General features: G+C 38.7%; 1 protein-coding gene across 1 annotated transcript in view; it reads right to left on the reverse strand.

The window, feature by feature from the left end:
- LOC100564424 (protein-glutamine gamma-glutamyltransferase 4) overlaps nucleotides 1-15,880 on the reverse strand; it is a 38,566-nt gene that overhangs the window by 894 nt on the left and 21,792 nt on the right. The window contains exons 9-11 of the mRNA XM_062957849.1: nucleotides 10,956-11,249; nucleotides 5,351-5,520; nucleotides 2,528-2,661 (exon numbers count right to left, since the gene is read on the reverse strand). Of these exons, the coding sequence (XP_062813919.1) occupies nucleotides 2,528-2,661; nucleotides 5,351-5,520; nucleotides 10,956-11,249 (598 nt within the window). The remainder of the gene's footprint in view (nucleotides 1-2,527; nucleotides 2,662-5,350; nucleotides 5,521-10,955; nucleotides 11,250-15,880) is intronic.

Below are 15,880 nucleotides of genomic sequence, written 5' to 3' on the forward strand. Positions count from 1 at the left end.
ATAATCATTACCTAATTTGATGTTTAATCGGTTTTTCCTGAATCCCGTATTATCCAACATATTCACTTATCCAACATTCTGCCGGCCTGTTTATGTTGGATAAGTGAAACGCTACTGTATATTTATAATCTTATATTATCTGCTTAGAACTGGATTATATGAGGCCCCTTCTACACAGCTGTATAAAATGCACACTGAAGTGAATTATCTGGCAGCGTGGACTCAAGATAATCCAGTTCAAAGCAGATAATATAAGATTATAAATGGGTAATATAGCTGTGTGGAAGGGCCTTGAGTCTACACTGCCATATAATCCAGTTAAAATCAGATAATCTGTATCTTATAGGCAGTGTGGAAGAGGCCTGAGGCCTAACTGTGCCTGTCCCCTGGGCTGAGTAGGTTACTAGGAGACCAAGTGGGCAGAGTTTAGCCTTCTAACGGGCAGCAATTGGATAAAAACAATTATTCGTCTCCCTCTAATTAGGACTTTATTTTTCTTTTCTTTTTGTTGTATGAACGTAGAGGCATGGATGAGGGGGGGTGTTGCCAAGTTTAGTGTTTCTGAGATGTATAGTTTTGTTGTTTTGTCCTAGGCCGAAATTTCATTACCCTTATATAAATATAGATTGATAAGGCATCTATAACATAATGTAGATATAGCTCTGGATCCCTGATGTGCAAAATCCTGGTGCAAATTTATATATCCACCACCATTGCTCCTATTTGAATACTGGTATGTAGATTTGGTAAGAAAACTTATGAAGCAATTGTATGTACTATTTCAGCCATCACGGAAGTCTGCATACAGAGCAGAAGCAGACCCTTGTGTGACATCTGCCAGTGTATCAGGCATCTTTTCTAAAAACTCATATGCTGACATCAATACAGAAAAACCCATGCAAGACTTATTAGTGTGAGCTTGTAAAGAAAGTTAAATCCAGGAAATTCTTATCCTCTGTCAGAGGATAAACTGTGTTATTAAATCTGGTACAGTTTTGATATCTGTTCAAAAACTACATGCCAACGAGCAACCTCATGTTTAGAAATATACACATGCCCAAAGACGAGATGGGAGAATCCATAGAGCAAAGACACTTTAAGAATCCATTGTATCGGAAAATTTAATTTATATTAGAAACTTCTCAGTTGGACGCATAATGTTTATCTGATGTTCAGTTACTGGTAGTTTTATATTTTATATGGCCTATTATATATTTTCTTTATTGCACTAATTGTTAATTAACATCTGAAGACTTTAGCCTGACAGGCAGGATAAAGAAGCATTATTTCCCCCTGTAGCATTATTTTATTGCCCTCTCCTTGAGCAGGGTTGGTTTGGTGTTCTAAATATAATCCTCTGATACAAGTGAGAACTTTAAAAGGGAAATACTCCTTTTAGGTTAAAGAGAGGAGTTGATACTAGCAGACTGAAGACAGGTTTTTTAAAAAAATGTCATGTTAGGTACTGATGCAAACATTTTCTTGACTCCAAAAAGACTGTCTAAGATGTGTTTGTTTCTACACTATAAAAATATATATTTGATACAACAACTATGGCAAAAGTTGTTGTTGTTGTTGTTAGTAGAAATGACCAAGAGTTGATGATATAAGCTCAAAATTCCTTTTCAATATTTACTTTACTTTTCCTCCGGTTTCCCAAGACCTTAATAATTCTGCAACTTCTAAAATGTTCTCTAGTGTGATATGCTTTAACTTCAGCATACTTTTCCCTACCTTAAATTTGACCTTAAAGTCACCTCTGACGTTTTCCAAATCAGAATATTATCTAGACCAGATATGAACAAATTTAAGGGGTCCAACACACTGTCAATTAAAAATTAAATAAAGATGAAGTGTGCAAGAGGCTTCCGGGTGTATGATTCTCCTTCCTTGGGGCTTATGGGTGTATGATTCTCCTTTAAAAAAAATCAAGCTTTAGAAGCCACCAACAACTGGGATAGCTTGCCTGTATCACATATAGTCTATCCCATCCCTCAATCATCCATGTGTTTTTTTACTGGAAATAATAGAAACTGACTTTACATAACAGCCCACTTGTTTGCGTGAACCAGACCTACAATTAATAAAGAGAGCTTAGCAGCAGAGATAGAAATAGAACTACGTCAAAGCTCCAGAAAATATTGGTGCCCATCTACATTGTCATATAAAATCCAGATTATCTGCTTTGAACTGGATCATATGAGTCTACACTGCCATTGTAGATAGGGCCTATGAAAGAAGAAAGAATTGTAATGGCTTGAAGTGCTTGGCTTCAAGCAACCATGTATTGAGGCTCATGTTAGAATATTCATATTTAGCTGGGCTTATGTGGGACACCATTAGCTGCAGACTGTCTTCATATCTCAACCTTCTTCAAATCTCTGTCATCTTGTCTTTGTCTCCATGTCTGATTTGCCCATTGGCTTTGTGAGGCATTCATGATGCTGTTTTTGGGATGCTTGGCCTTGTTACTGGGACTCGCCTACCTGGAGCAAGGACAAAGCTTTTATAGCTACATTCAACTTACCCATGGTCAAATGTCTTTAATAGAATGTCTAGATCTTCTACCAGCAGTTTGCAGTTTTCCAAGGGAATTGGCAGTATATTCATAAAAGTCAATTCACAGGTAAATTTTTCATTTACCTTTGCTGTACTGGGCATCTGCAAAACATAGACACATCACTAGATTATTCAAAGGAACATAAAACTATCTACATTCAGCATTAATACAAGCATAATTCTCTAAATCTATTTAGAATCTTCAGGGTATAACTGAATTACTTCCAGAAATAGCCTTGGGTGTGCAACAGTCATGCTGTATGCACAAAGAGAAGCTCAAGCTACAGAAAACCACATGGGATTCCACTATAGTATGTATGAATAAAAGGACACATCAAAAATCCACTTGCTATGCCTGGTTTGACAGAAGTTCCTGTTATGTGTCTATAACAAACTGATAATACAGAAACAAAGTGGCGCGGTGGTTTGAATACTTTAATGCTCATGCTTGGAAACCCACCGACTGATGTTGGACAAGTCATACTTTCTCAACCTCATAGGAAAACAATGGCAAATGCCCTCCGAACAAATCTTGCTATGCAATCCCCATGATAGGAATTGCCATAAATCAGAAATCATTTGAAGGTACATAATAATAATAATAATAATAATAATAATAATAATAATAATAATAATAATAATAATAATAATAATTTTATTCTTATACCCCGCCCCATCTCCCCGAAGGGACTCGGGGCGCCTTACATGGGGGCCAAGCCCGAACAGAACAATATAAAAACAAAACAATAAAACAAATCAATCAGACAATAAAAGCAAGTCATAAAAAACCACATACAGGATAAAGTGATAACATCATGGATTGGGTTCAAAGGATCTAGGCCAAAGTGCTAAAAGTGCAAATATATCATGTCATCAGGGAAGGGTGGTATAATAACAATGATAATGCAAACTTCTAGATGAGCATTCATCAGCTTGTGAAAGCATGTGGAATCCATGCAAGATGTTTTTCTTACATCCTGCAAGTGTAATGTATTTTCTTGTTTCTTCCCAACTGTAATGTCAATGTGGTGTCCATTCATCTGCTGATTAAATCTATAGATGTTGAAACATATTCCTTTTTATTTACAGCACATATAAAGGTACGGTACTCAGAGCCCTGTTTAATTTAAGGCCAATGAAAAGGGCAGCATAATCATTGGCTTTGTGCAATATGAATACAGCATCTAATTTCAAGAAGGATGGAAAGCTTTATTTCAAGTCTATGTCTGTTTCCCATATGTTACATAGTGAATTTCTGCATTTCCTTTTTAAAAAACCCACAAAAATCCATGTTGTTTTTGAACAGAGTTTCTCACACAATATGTTTTATCTAGTCTACTACTGTTAAATTTGTATGGCGCTGGCTCTCCAGAGTTCAAGATGGGATATCTTCCTAACCCCACCTGAGGTTACAGGTCTATATTGGCTAGCAAATCTGTACTTTCCTAGCCTTAAAGAAGTTTATTATCTACATAGTAGCCAGGCCAAAATCTACTTATTTTCCAAAATCAGACAAAGTTGTGTATATTTAAGCTGATATGATGGCACCCTAGCACTCCCTTATGCATTCCTAAACCGTTTTAATCACTGAGGTGGACTTTCTCTGTTATTGCTATACAGAATGTGTCATTATCAGCATTAGTTCACTCAGCCTTTAATATCCATGTGTTCTGCATCCCCAGGTTTGTTGTAGTTCAGCTCATGATTGTACTCGTTCCTAGTGTCAATGTGAAAGTGGATCATAGAATTTCTAGGCCTCCGAGACAGCATGAGATTTTAAGTCCTGAAACTGAACAGTCTGTGTCTCCAGCAGCTAGTGAAGGCCACATTCAACAGAGGGGCCCAGTTGCTGCTGAGAAATCTTTCTCAAGGAAAGCAATATCAGAGGCCAATGTGAGCTCAGGGGATGAAATTCCAGATGGAAAGAATAATGAGCTGTTAGATAGGAGGCTTGGTTTTCGTTAACTCCGAGCTGCCCAACAAAACCTTCAAAGGTCACAGGGCTTGTTAGAGAAAAAACTGTTATCAGTTTGTCAGGGAAAACAGCATGATTTCATGTTTATATTTGTGAGACAAGAGGGGTTTTCCAGCAGTCTGGGCAACATTGGAATTTGAAGCAACATCTTTTACAATGTCTTGGTTAAGCCTGCCAAGGGAATTCTAGTTTCATGTCTTTATTCATTCATGTTTCTTGCTTTCGAGTTTGAATGATCATTCCTGGATTTTGTATTGGATTTGCTGTTGCCTTTATGTATCCTGGTTCTTTTGTATTTTTGTACTGGATGCCCTGTCATTTGGGGGTTTTCTGAAACTACTTTTATATGTTGGATCTCATGACCTATTTCATACATTTAGACTTTGCCTTTTTAACTATTTTGCTGAACTGCTTTTTATATAATCTACAATAAACTGCTTTTCTGATTTAACCTGGACTGGAGTGTGGTGGTTAAGTTCAGAGGTGATTCCTGCCCTGGGATGAAACAGGTTCAACCAAACATAGCTTGAAAACATCTTTTCAAAATCCCCAAAATTCATTTTGTCACTCTATACTAATGTGTAAGCATACTCTGCTGTAGCCTCCTGCCATTTCACAGATCCTCAAGCAATCTCCAGCATTCATGTAAATAGTTCACTATTTTATACATGACATGAGCACCCATGAATTTTGGTATCCACAGGACGTGTATGCCCTGGAACCAAACTCTAGTGAACACTGAAGGCCCACTGTTGCCAGGATTCCACATCTTATACAGTTCTCTTTCTACACAGTATCCAATCTTTTGTTTCTTACCACAACATTAAGCTTTGGGTATAGAAAAGGCAATGTCAGGGTCTTTATGAGTTTCTCATTGGTTTCTTGAATATTAGCAAAAATGTTGACTTTGACCAGAAGTTGATCCTCTGTTTGACTCAGCACCTTCATGTAAGCATCAGCAGGTATTTTCAGAGGGACCTGAATAACTGCATCAACACAACAAAGAGAAAGTTGGGAAAAGAAACATGCATTTAAAACATAATGGATACTTTATAGGATTATGCCTAATTCAGTTGGGCCTAATCAATTTGTTCCTGAACCTGAAATGATTTCCAAGTCATGCCCTCTACTTTTTTCTGATGTTTTCCATTTGAAGTGGAAAATATTATATAAGGAACAGAGGAGAGAGAGGGGAAGAAGTTTCTGAACAAGCCTCTGCTTAAAAGCTTCCAAAGAAGGAGCCTCCACTACAGTCCGGGGGAGAGAGTTCCACTGCCGAACAGCTCTCACAGTGAGGAAGTTCTTCCTAATGTTCAGGTGGAATCTCCTTTCCTGTAATTTGAAGCCATTGTTCCGTGTCCTAGTCTGCAGGGCAGCAGAAAATAAGCTTGCTCCCTCCTGCCTATGACTTCCCCTCACATATTTGTACATGGCTATCATGTCTCCTCTCAGCCTTCTCTCCTGCAGGCTAAACATGCCCAGCTCTTTAAGCCTCTCCTCATAGGGCTTGTTCTCCAGAACCTTAATCATTTTAGTCGCCCTCCTCTGGACGCTTTCCAGCTTGTCAACATCCCCCTTCATCTGCGGTGCCCAAAATTGGACACAGTATTCCAGGTGTGGTCTGACCAAGGCAGAATAGAGGGGGAGCATGACTTCCCTGGATCTAGACGCTATTCCCCTATTGATGCAGGCCAAAATCCCATTGGCTTTTTAGCTGCCGCATCACATTGTAGGCTCATGTTTAACTTGTTGTCCACGAGGACTCCAAGGTCTTTTTCGCACACACTGCTGTCAAGCCAGGCATCCCCCATTCTGTATCTTTGATTTCCATTTTTTCTGCTGAAGTGAAGTATCTTGCATTTGTCCCTGTTGAACTTCATTTTGTTAGTTTCGGCCCATCTCTCTAGTCTGTCAAGATCGTTTTGAATTCTGCTCCTGTCTTCTGGAGTGTTAGCTATCCCTCCGAGTTTGGTGTCATCTGCAAACTTGATGATCGTGCCTTCTAACCCTTCGTCTAAGTCGTTAATAAAGATGTTGAACAGAACCGGGCCCAGGACGGAGCCCTGCGGCACTCCACTTGTCACTTCTTTCCATGATGAAGACGACGCATTGGTGAGCACCCTTTGGGTTCGTTCGCTTAGCCAATTACAGATCCACCTAACCGTAGTTTTGTCTAGCCCACATTTTACTAGTTTGTTTGCCAGAAGGTCGTGGGGGACTTTGTCGAAGGCCTTACTGAAATCCAGGTAGGCTACATCCACGGCATTCCCTGTATCGACCCAACTCATAACTCTATCGAAAAAAGAGATCAGATTAGTCTGGCATGACTTGTTTTTGGTAAATCCGTGTTGACTATTAGCAATGACCGCATTTGTTTCTAAGTGTTTGCAGACCACTTCCTTAATGATCTTTTCCAGAATCTTGCCTGGTATTGATGTGAGGCTGACCGGACGGTAATTGTTTGGGTCGTTCTTTTTTCCCTTCTTGAAGATAGGGACCACATTCGCCCTCCTCCAATCTGCTGGGACTTCTCCCGTTCTCCAAGAACTCTCGAAGATGATTGCCAGTGGTTCTGAAATAACTTCGGCTAGTTCCTTCAATACTCTTGGATGTAGCTGATCTGGCCCTGGCGACTTGAATTCGTTTAGAGTGGCCAGGTGTTCCTGGACAACTTGTTTCCCTATTTGGGGTTGGATTTCCCCCAATCCTTCGTCTATTCCATGTTGCTGAGGTTGAAGATGGCTTTCTTTTTGTGAGAAGACCGAGGCAAAGAAGGCATTAAGCAGTTCTGCCTTTTCCCTATCCCCTGTCACCATCACCCCATCTTCTCCTTGCAGAGGCCCTATCGCCTCCTTTTTCTTCCTTTTTCTACCAACGTAAGCAAAAAAACCTTTTTTGTTGTTTTTTATGTCCCTGGCAAGCCTGAGTTCATTTTGCGCTTTAGCCTTGCGAACCTTTTCCCTACAGGTGTTGGCTATACATTTGAATTCTTCTTTGGTGATTTCTCCCCTTTTCCACTTCTTGTGCATGTCACTTTTGAGCTTTAGCTCAGTTAGAAGTTCTTTGGACATCCATTCTGGCTTCTTTGCATTTGTCTTATTTTTCTTCTTTGTTGGCACTGTTTGCATTTGCACCTTGAGTATTTCACTTTTGAAAAACTCCCATCCATCCTTAACTCCCTTGTTTTTTAATATTGGCGTCCATGGGATGCCGCTCAGTAATTCCTTCATTTTTTGGAAGTCAGCTCTCTTAAAGTCCAGAATGCGTGTTTGACTTGTCTTAGTTTCAGCATTCCTTTGTATTGCAAACTGCAGGAGCACATGGTCACTTGCCCCTAAGGATCCAACCACTTCAACTGTATTGATCAGGTCTTCCACATTTGTTAAGATTAGATCAAGAGTTGCTGATCCCCTTGTTGCCTCTTCTACCTTCTGGACCATAAAATTGTCTGCAAGGCAAGTAAGGAATTTGTTGGACTTTGTACTCTTGGCCGAGTTTGTTTTCCAGCAGATATCGGGATAATTGAAATCGCCCATGGCTACTATATCTCTTCTTTGTGCCTCTTTGGTCAGCTGTTGACAGAAAGCTTCATCAAGTCCTTCATCCTGACTCAGAGGTCTGTAGTAGACACCCACGACAAGGTCTTTTTGAGTCCCGGTTCCCTTGATTCTTATCCAGATGCTTTCAAGCTGGTTTCCCGGATTACAGTCTTGCATTTCTTCTGCAACGTAACTGTTTTTGACATATAAAGCTACTCCCCCTCCTCTCCCCTTTGTTCTATTTCTGTGAAAGAGGTTATAGCCCTCAATGGTTAAATTCCAGTGATGGGAGTCATCCCACCAGGTTTCAGTGATGCCTATGACATCGTATGTGTGGTGCTGTGCTAAGAGTTGGAGTTCGTCTTGCTTATTTCCCATGCTCTGAGCATTAGTGTAAAGACATGTAAGCCCCTGTGACCTCCCCTTGAGCTGTTTATTTGGAATTATTGTGCTCTCTGTACTTGGTCCTTGCTGTGTTTGTGCAGCCCTCCGTTTAGCCTTTTGGCGGTTCCCTGTAGTCGTGGGTAATATAGTGTTCGCCAGGCTGTTGTTCCCCTCCCCCAGTGGATCTAGTTTAAAGTGCGCCTGATGAGGTTTGTGAGTCTGTGTGCAAAAAGATGTTTTCCTACTTGTGTGAGATGCACCCCATCACTTGCCAGTAGTCCATCCTCTTGGAAGAGTAGACCATGGTCAAGGAAGCCAAAATGCTCCTCTTGGCACCATTTTCTGAGCCAGTTATTGACCTGTACTATTTTTCCAGCCCTTGTAGAGCCATGTCCTACAACGGGGAGGAGGGATGAAAAGATCACATGTACATTATACAGTTTTAGCTTTGTTCCCAGAGCTCGAAAATCATTTGTGGTCTTTTGAAAAGTATGCCTAGCGGTGTCATTGGTACCTACATGAATCAACATAAGGTGGGGAGGGTGATGGGGCTTTAGGAGCCTGCTGAGCCTCTGAGTGATATGGTGTATTTTTGCCCCCGGGAGGCAGCATGTTTCTCGAGCCATCCCATCCGGTCTGGAAATGATGGCTTCCGTTCCTCTAAGGAGGGAGTCACCTACTACCAAGACCTGTTTCCTTTGAGGATTGACAGGGTCCCTTTTGTGCAAGACAGTGTGTATGTCCCCTGAAGAGTGTTCCTGTTGAAGTGAATCATGTAGGTGTAAAGTGTTGTCCTCCTCCTCAACATCCCCAGTGCATTCATCAATGACAATCCATTGAAATACATCCGAGAGCCCATTACTCTCCCAAGGATGTTCCTGTTGCTCCTGTTGATTCTGGCAAGCGATGTTGCGGTGGACCTTTTTGGTGTGTGTACATTGGATTGCCCTGAATCCAGCCCAGTCTAGCTATCTATACAACAAAAATATCATGGTCACTCAAGACTTTTTTGGGAGGTCCAGAATAACTTGCATTTCATTTTACGTCAGGTTAATGGCTAGAAGCAGTGCTTCTTCTGCAGATCCGCCGTATGACTTGTGGAGTGCTTGCAACAGATTCCAAGTACTGTATATATTCGAGTATAAGCTGACCTGAATATAAGCCGAGGCAGCTAATTTTACCACAAAAAAACTGGGAAAACATTGACTCCAGTATAAGCCAAGATAGCAATAAAATTACATTAAATGAGGCATCAGTAATTTAAATGTTTTTGAATCTTTACATCAAACTGTAATTTAAGATATGACTGTTAGCTCTGATTCAATCATTATTTTCATCTTCTTCAATGTAAATTGAGTTTTAATAATAATAGAAATAATAAATGTAATGATGATAATGATAATAATAATAATAATAATAATAATAATAATAATAATAATATAATACTCTGGCAGAAACCAATGCAGGTGGTCCCGGTGGTGATCGGCACATTGGGTGCCGTGCCAAAAGATCTCAGCCGGCATTTGGAAACAATAGACACTGACAAAATTATGATCTGCCAACTGCAAAAGGCCACCCTACTAGGATCTGCACGCATCATCCGAAAATACATCACACAGTCCTAGACACTTGGGAAGTGTTTGACTTGTGATTTTGTGATATGAAATCCAGCATATCTATCTTGTTTGCTGTGTCATACAATAAAATAATAATAATAATAATAATAATAATAATAATAATAATAATAACAACAACAACAACTGCAAAAGGCCATCCAACTGGGATCTGCGCGCATCATCCAAAAATACATCACACAGTCCTAGACACTTGGGAAGTGTTCGACTTGTGATTTTGTGATATGAAATCCAGCATATCTATCTTGTTTGCTGTGTCATACAATAAAATAATAATAATAATAATAACAACAACTGCAAAAGGCCATCCAACTGGGATCTGCGCGCATCATCAAAAAATACATCACACAGTCCTAGACACTTGGGAAGTGTTCGACTTGTGATTTTGTGATACGAAATCCAGCCTATCTATCTTGTTTGCTGTGTCATACAATATTATAATAATAATAAATGCAGTAAAATAATAAATGTATTAATAATAATAAAATAGAGTAAAATAAATGTAAAAGTAACAACAATAATAGAGTAAAATAATAAATGTAATAATAATAATTAATAGAGTAAAATAATAAATGTAACAATACCAATAATAATAGAGAAAAATAATAAATATACCATATATATTTCAGTATAAGCCAACCTGAATATAAACCCACCAGGATCCTCACCCGAGTATAAGCCGAGGAGGTTTTTTTCAGTCCTAAAAAAGGGCTGAAAAACTAGGCTTATACTCGAGTATATACAGTAAGTTAATTTTAATTCGCCCATGTACACATGGCATTGGATAAAGACTGAGATGCTATTTGTCTGAAAGGATGAACAGCCATAATCAAAATTAAAGTCTATGGGAGGTTGTATACACACCTGTCTTGCCTTCTGCCTGGACCGTCTGCTGGATAGTTCCAAGTCTGGCCTCTATTTCCCCAATGTATGACTCCAAATGACAAAAAGCTGAAAGGTTGACCACCTGTGCATCTCCTGACTTGCTCTTAATAGTAATATTCAGATGAATGGGTTGTCCTGTCAGGACTACTTTCTCTTCTGTACACCCAAGCTCAATGCTTGCCTTGAAGGACTTAAAGACTTGGTCTGCTGCACGATTGCGATCCTTTACATACGACATAGCAGTTGCCATTGCTTTCCTTTCCTCGTCAGAGCCTAAAAGCAGGAAAATAAAGTAAAACACTTTAGCCCTTAATTCCTTGCAAGTTACTTTTTTGGTGTGCGTACAATTTTTTTCCTCAGAAATACAAACTCTCATATAAGATATTGGTTATTTAAATCTGGTTGCATGCTGGGATATTTACCTAAACTAGGGAGAAACAGGTAGCTCGTATCTGATTATTTCTGTTGAAGCTTTAAACAGCCTTACACAGAAATGGTCCCAAAACATTTCTGGACAAAGTGTTTGGGACCGGCAGAAAACATATGCAGGGTTCTTGAAGGTGCCACTAGGATTAGTCTCAATACCCAAATCAGACTTTGGTACACTATCCATTTCCTGGCTCTAAGGTATGTGTACAAGTTTTTACCTATCTCTAAAAATGGATTATGCCAGCATTGCTGTCATACCCCAGCCATCGTTGGCCCCTGTGGCCCCTGAACCTGATCCAGAAATGAACTATGACCGGGATGAAGCTTATTCTGACTTTTTACCTAGTTCACAGAGATCTCTCCAACTACAGCTGCTGGCTGTTGATAGCTCAGATGATTCCTTAATTGGGAGAGAAAGTGAAAATACTCCCATGGAAGAGCCAGATGTTCTCAGTTCTCCAGAGAATGTGTCCTTCAACAGAAGGGAGTTTCTGTATCGCCAGAGATCTGAGAAGCAAGAACTCTGCAAGAGTAACTGCTTGGCATCTTGAGGGGATAATGGATAGAAGGTTTTTCCCTTGGGAAACTTTAAGGAGTTTGGCTTCCCTTGTTTGTGATCAATCTAAGTTCCATAAAAGTGCTTTGCACCGTGGGCATTTCGCTGTGTCAACGTTGCCATTTCCTGAGAAAGGTTCGCCATCTCTAGCTCCAAGTTTCCTGATCCTGGTGGCCAAGCTGAGCCGCGACTCCCGAGTAGACCCGGATTAAGTCTACTTCCTAACCTTGTTCCTGAACCAAGTTTTGCCTCCACTTCATCACAATCTTGCCTTGATATCAAGACTTTCTAGTGACTTTGGACTTTGTTATTCTGCCTTGCTTCCTTGATTTTTCCCCGCTCAGAAACTTTCCAACAGTTTTGAGCATGTTTCGGTTTCTGGACTTTGGACATTAATATTGGACAATTCCCTTCAACTTTTTGAACTCGTTCCTATCTATTCATAAAGGACCTTATCAACCTTTCCCCCCATTTATTCCTGGATTATTAATTGTTTTAATAAAGATATTAGATGTTTATTGGTCTCTGTCTGGTTTACAGTGCTCACGCTGCCTGGGTCGTAACAATTGCTCTGACTAATGATTCCCGCTCCCTTGATCAAAAATGCTGATCATTACTCTTGTTTTAACTGAAATTGCTGTGTTTTTAATTGATGTATTATTGTTGTGTTAAGTTTTGTATGATGTTTTGCACCTTGGAAACCGCCCTGAGTCCCTTCGGGGAGATAGAGCGGTATATAAATAAAGTTTTATTATTATATTATTATTATTACTAGGCATCTTTTGCTCTGTCCCCTTGTAGTTGTGAGGTGGCAGTGCACAAATACTTTTTATCAATGCTATCTGATATTTACATGAAGAAACTGAGAAAGTTTATCCTTTATCTTAACTTTTATCATAGTTATGTGAATCTGTGGTTAAGCTCAGCTGTTGTCTGCAATCACTAAGGGCTTGGATGGTGGCTGATAAACCAAGATTTAACTTGGATAAGATACAGTCGGTGTGTGGAGGTAGTTTATTAGACATGGAAGACAATCAGAGATAATGCTCATAGTCGTGTCTGATGTTAATCTGAATCTGATTTCTTAGTCTCAGCTAGAGACTAGGAAATAAGATTGTTAGATCAATTATTAAAGACTAAATCACCACATACATAAAATCACATTGATTCAGTGAATCTGCTCTCTTTGGGACTAACAATAGGGTTCGGTCTGTTGTTAGAGCTAGGCTTATTTGTAAAGATTCATGTGCAAACTAAGTGCCCTATTTAGTTTTACAATACGGTAGAGTCTCACTTATCCAACATAAACCGGCCGGCAGAATGTTGGATAAGCGAATATGTTGGATAATAAGGAGGGATTAAGGAAAAGCCTATTAAACATCCAATTAGGTTATGATTTTACAAATTAAGCACCAAAACATCATGTCATACAACAAATTTGACAGAAAAAGTAGTTCAATACACAGTAATGCTATGTAGTAATTACTGTATTTACGAATTTAGCACTAAAATATCATCAAGTATTGAAAACATTGACTACAAAAATGCGTTGGATAATCCAGAACGTTGGATAAGCGAGACTCTACTGTATTAAATTACTGAAGTAATTGGAGTGAGAAAATCCCACCACTGCTGATAATATAATGAGACTTCATAGCCACAGATTATGTATCCATGGATGCAACCATTCACAGCTTGAAAATGTTTGTTTTTTTCAAAATTCCAAAAAGCAAACCTTGATTTTATATAAGGAACAGTGTTTTACTATGCCATTGTATATAATGGGACTCTAGCATTCATTGATTTTATTTTATTTATTTATTTAAAGCATTTATATTCCGCCCTTCTCACCCCAAAGGGAGCTCAGGGCGCAGCACAACATATATATGGCAAGCATTCCATGCCGAAACATAAAATAATTATAAATTTACATGAACGTTAAAACATTAAAAGCATTAAACATAACACATTAAATATTAAAATCAGTTATATCTACTTTAAACCTCAGTTGTATGCATTTTTAAATACTGCAATGAGTTGCAAATTAGCTGCTTTTTCAAACTGTTCACAAGATGCCAGCCACAGATGTAGGTGAAATGTCAGGAGAAAATGCTGCTAGAACTTGGTCATACAGCCCGGAAACGACACAATACCTCTCTAAGTATAGATTATCATCAGACAAACTGGACTCATTGATACAGACACTGGGTCTTTACTGACTACAGTGTTCCAATCAGGGTGGATTTATCGGCCAAGTACAGTAGAGTCTCACTTATCCAACATAAACGGGCTGGCAGAATGTTGGATAAGCAAATATGTTGGATAATAAAGAGAGATTAAGGAGAAGCCTATTAAACATCAAATTAGGTTATGATTTTACAAATTAAGCACCAAAACATCATGTTATACAACAAATCTGGCAGAAAAAGTAGTTCAATATGCAGTAATGCTATGTAGTAATTATTGTATTTACAAATTACGCACCAAAATATCATGATATATTGAAAACATTGACTACAAAAATGTGTTGGATAATCCAGAACGTTGGATAAGTGAGTGTTGGATAAGTGAGACTCTACTGTATTATATATGTTATATGCATAATTTATACATGTGGAACAGACAAAAAGCTAATACCACTAGTTTCTGGTAATGTTGAATAGTCTGTATTTCTCTCCTGTAGCTCAGTGCTTAGAAATGGCAAGTTGTGATTGGTAACAAGGCCCTTCTGCTGTGACACCCTATCTTTATAGTGTTTTTTTTTTTTAAAAAAAGTAAAGCTAAAGGTTTTCCCTTAACATGAAGTCTAGTTGTGTCTGACTCTGGGGGCTGGTGCTCATCTCCAATTCTAAGCCGAAGAGCTGGCGTTGTCAGTAGACACCTCCAAGGTCATGTGGCCGGAATGACTGCATGGAGTGCTGTTACATCCCCACTGGAGCGGTACCTATTGATCTACTCAGGCTTTTAAAGTAACCATTATGTTATGTTGTTTATACTTTTGTTATATTGTTTTCAATTACTGTTTTAATTATTGTTGCATGTCATGCTATGTTGTTGTTTTTGGGCTAGTCCCTGTGTGAGCCGCCCCAAGTTCCTTCGGGGAGATGGAGGCGGGATACAATAATAAAGTTATTATTACCATATATACTCGAGTATAAGCCAACATGAATATAAGCCAAGACAACCTAATTTTACCACAAAAACTGGGGTAACTTATTGACTTGAGTATAAGCCGAGGGTGGGAAATGCAGCAGCTATTGGTAAATTTCAAAATAAAATTAGATACCAATAAAATTTCATTAATCAAGGCATCAGTAGGTTAAATGTTTTTGAATATTTACCGTATTTCAAAGAAAAACAATAAGCTAGCTCTATAAGTGGAAAAGTAGAGGCAACAAAAACAATATGGTATCAACAACAACAACAACAACAACAACAACAACAACAACAACAACATAATAATAATAATAATAATAATAATAATAATAATAATAATAATAATAATAAAAACTTCATTTGGATCCCACCCTATCTCCCCATGGGGACTCAGGCCGGCTTCCAACATAGTAACAGGCAAACATTCAATGCTTATATAAACAATGCAGAGCTAGATATAGATTTGTCATTATATATACTAATTTCACATGTGTATTTCCCCCTGAAACCTTTGCAAATCCCCTGTGTGTGTGTGTGCATTTCCCCTACAATATTTGCAAGCCATATATAAAGGTAGGTAAGAATATATTCATATCTATCCAGACATCTCTCTTTATATAGATATTTGCAGAGACTTGCAAACATATGAGGGTAAATTCATATATAAAAATAATGTGTATGTATGGCTACAGATACACAGGTACATGGATCTATCTGTATAAAGGATTTGCAAAGACCTGTAAACATATGAGGGGAAATTCAT

The sequence above is a fragment of the Anolis carolinensis genome, chromosome 6 (genome assembly GCF_035594765.1).
Source record: "Anolis carolinensis isolate JA03-04 chromosome 6, rAnoCar3.1.pri, whole genome shotgun sequence".
In the NCBI taxonomy this organism is placed as follows: domain Eukaryota; kingdom Metazoa; phylum Chordata; class Lepidosauria; order Squamata; family Dactyloidae; genus Anolis; species Anolis carolinensis.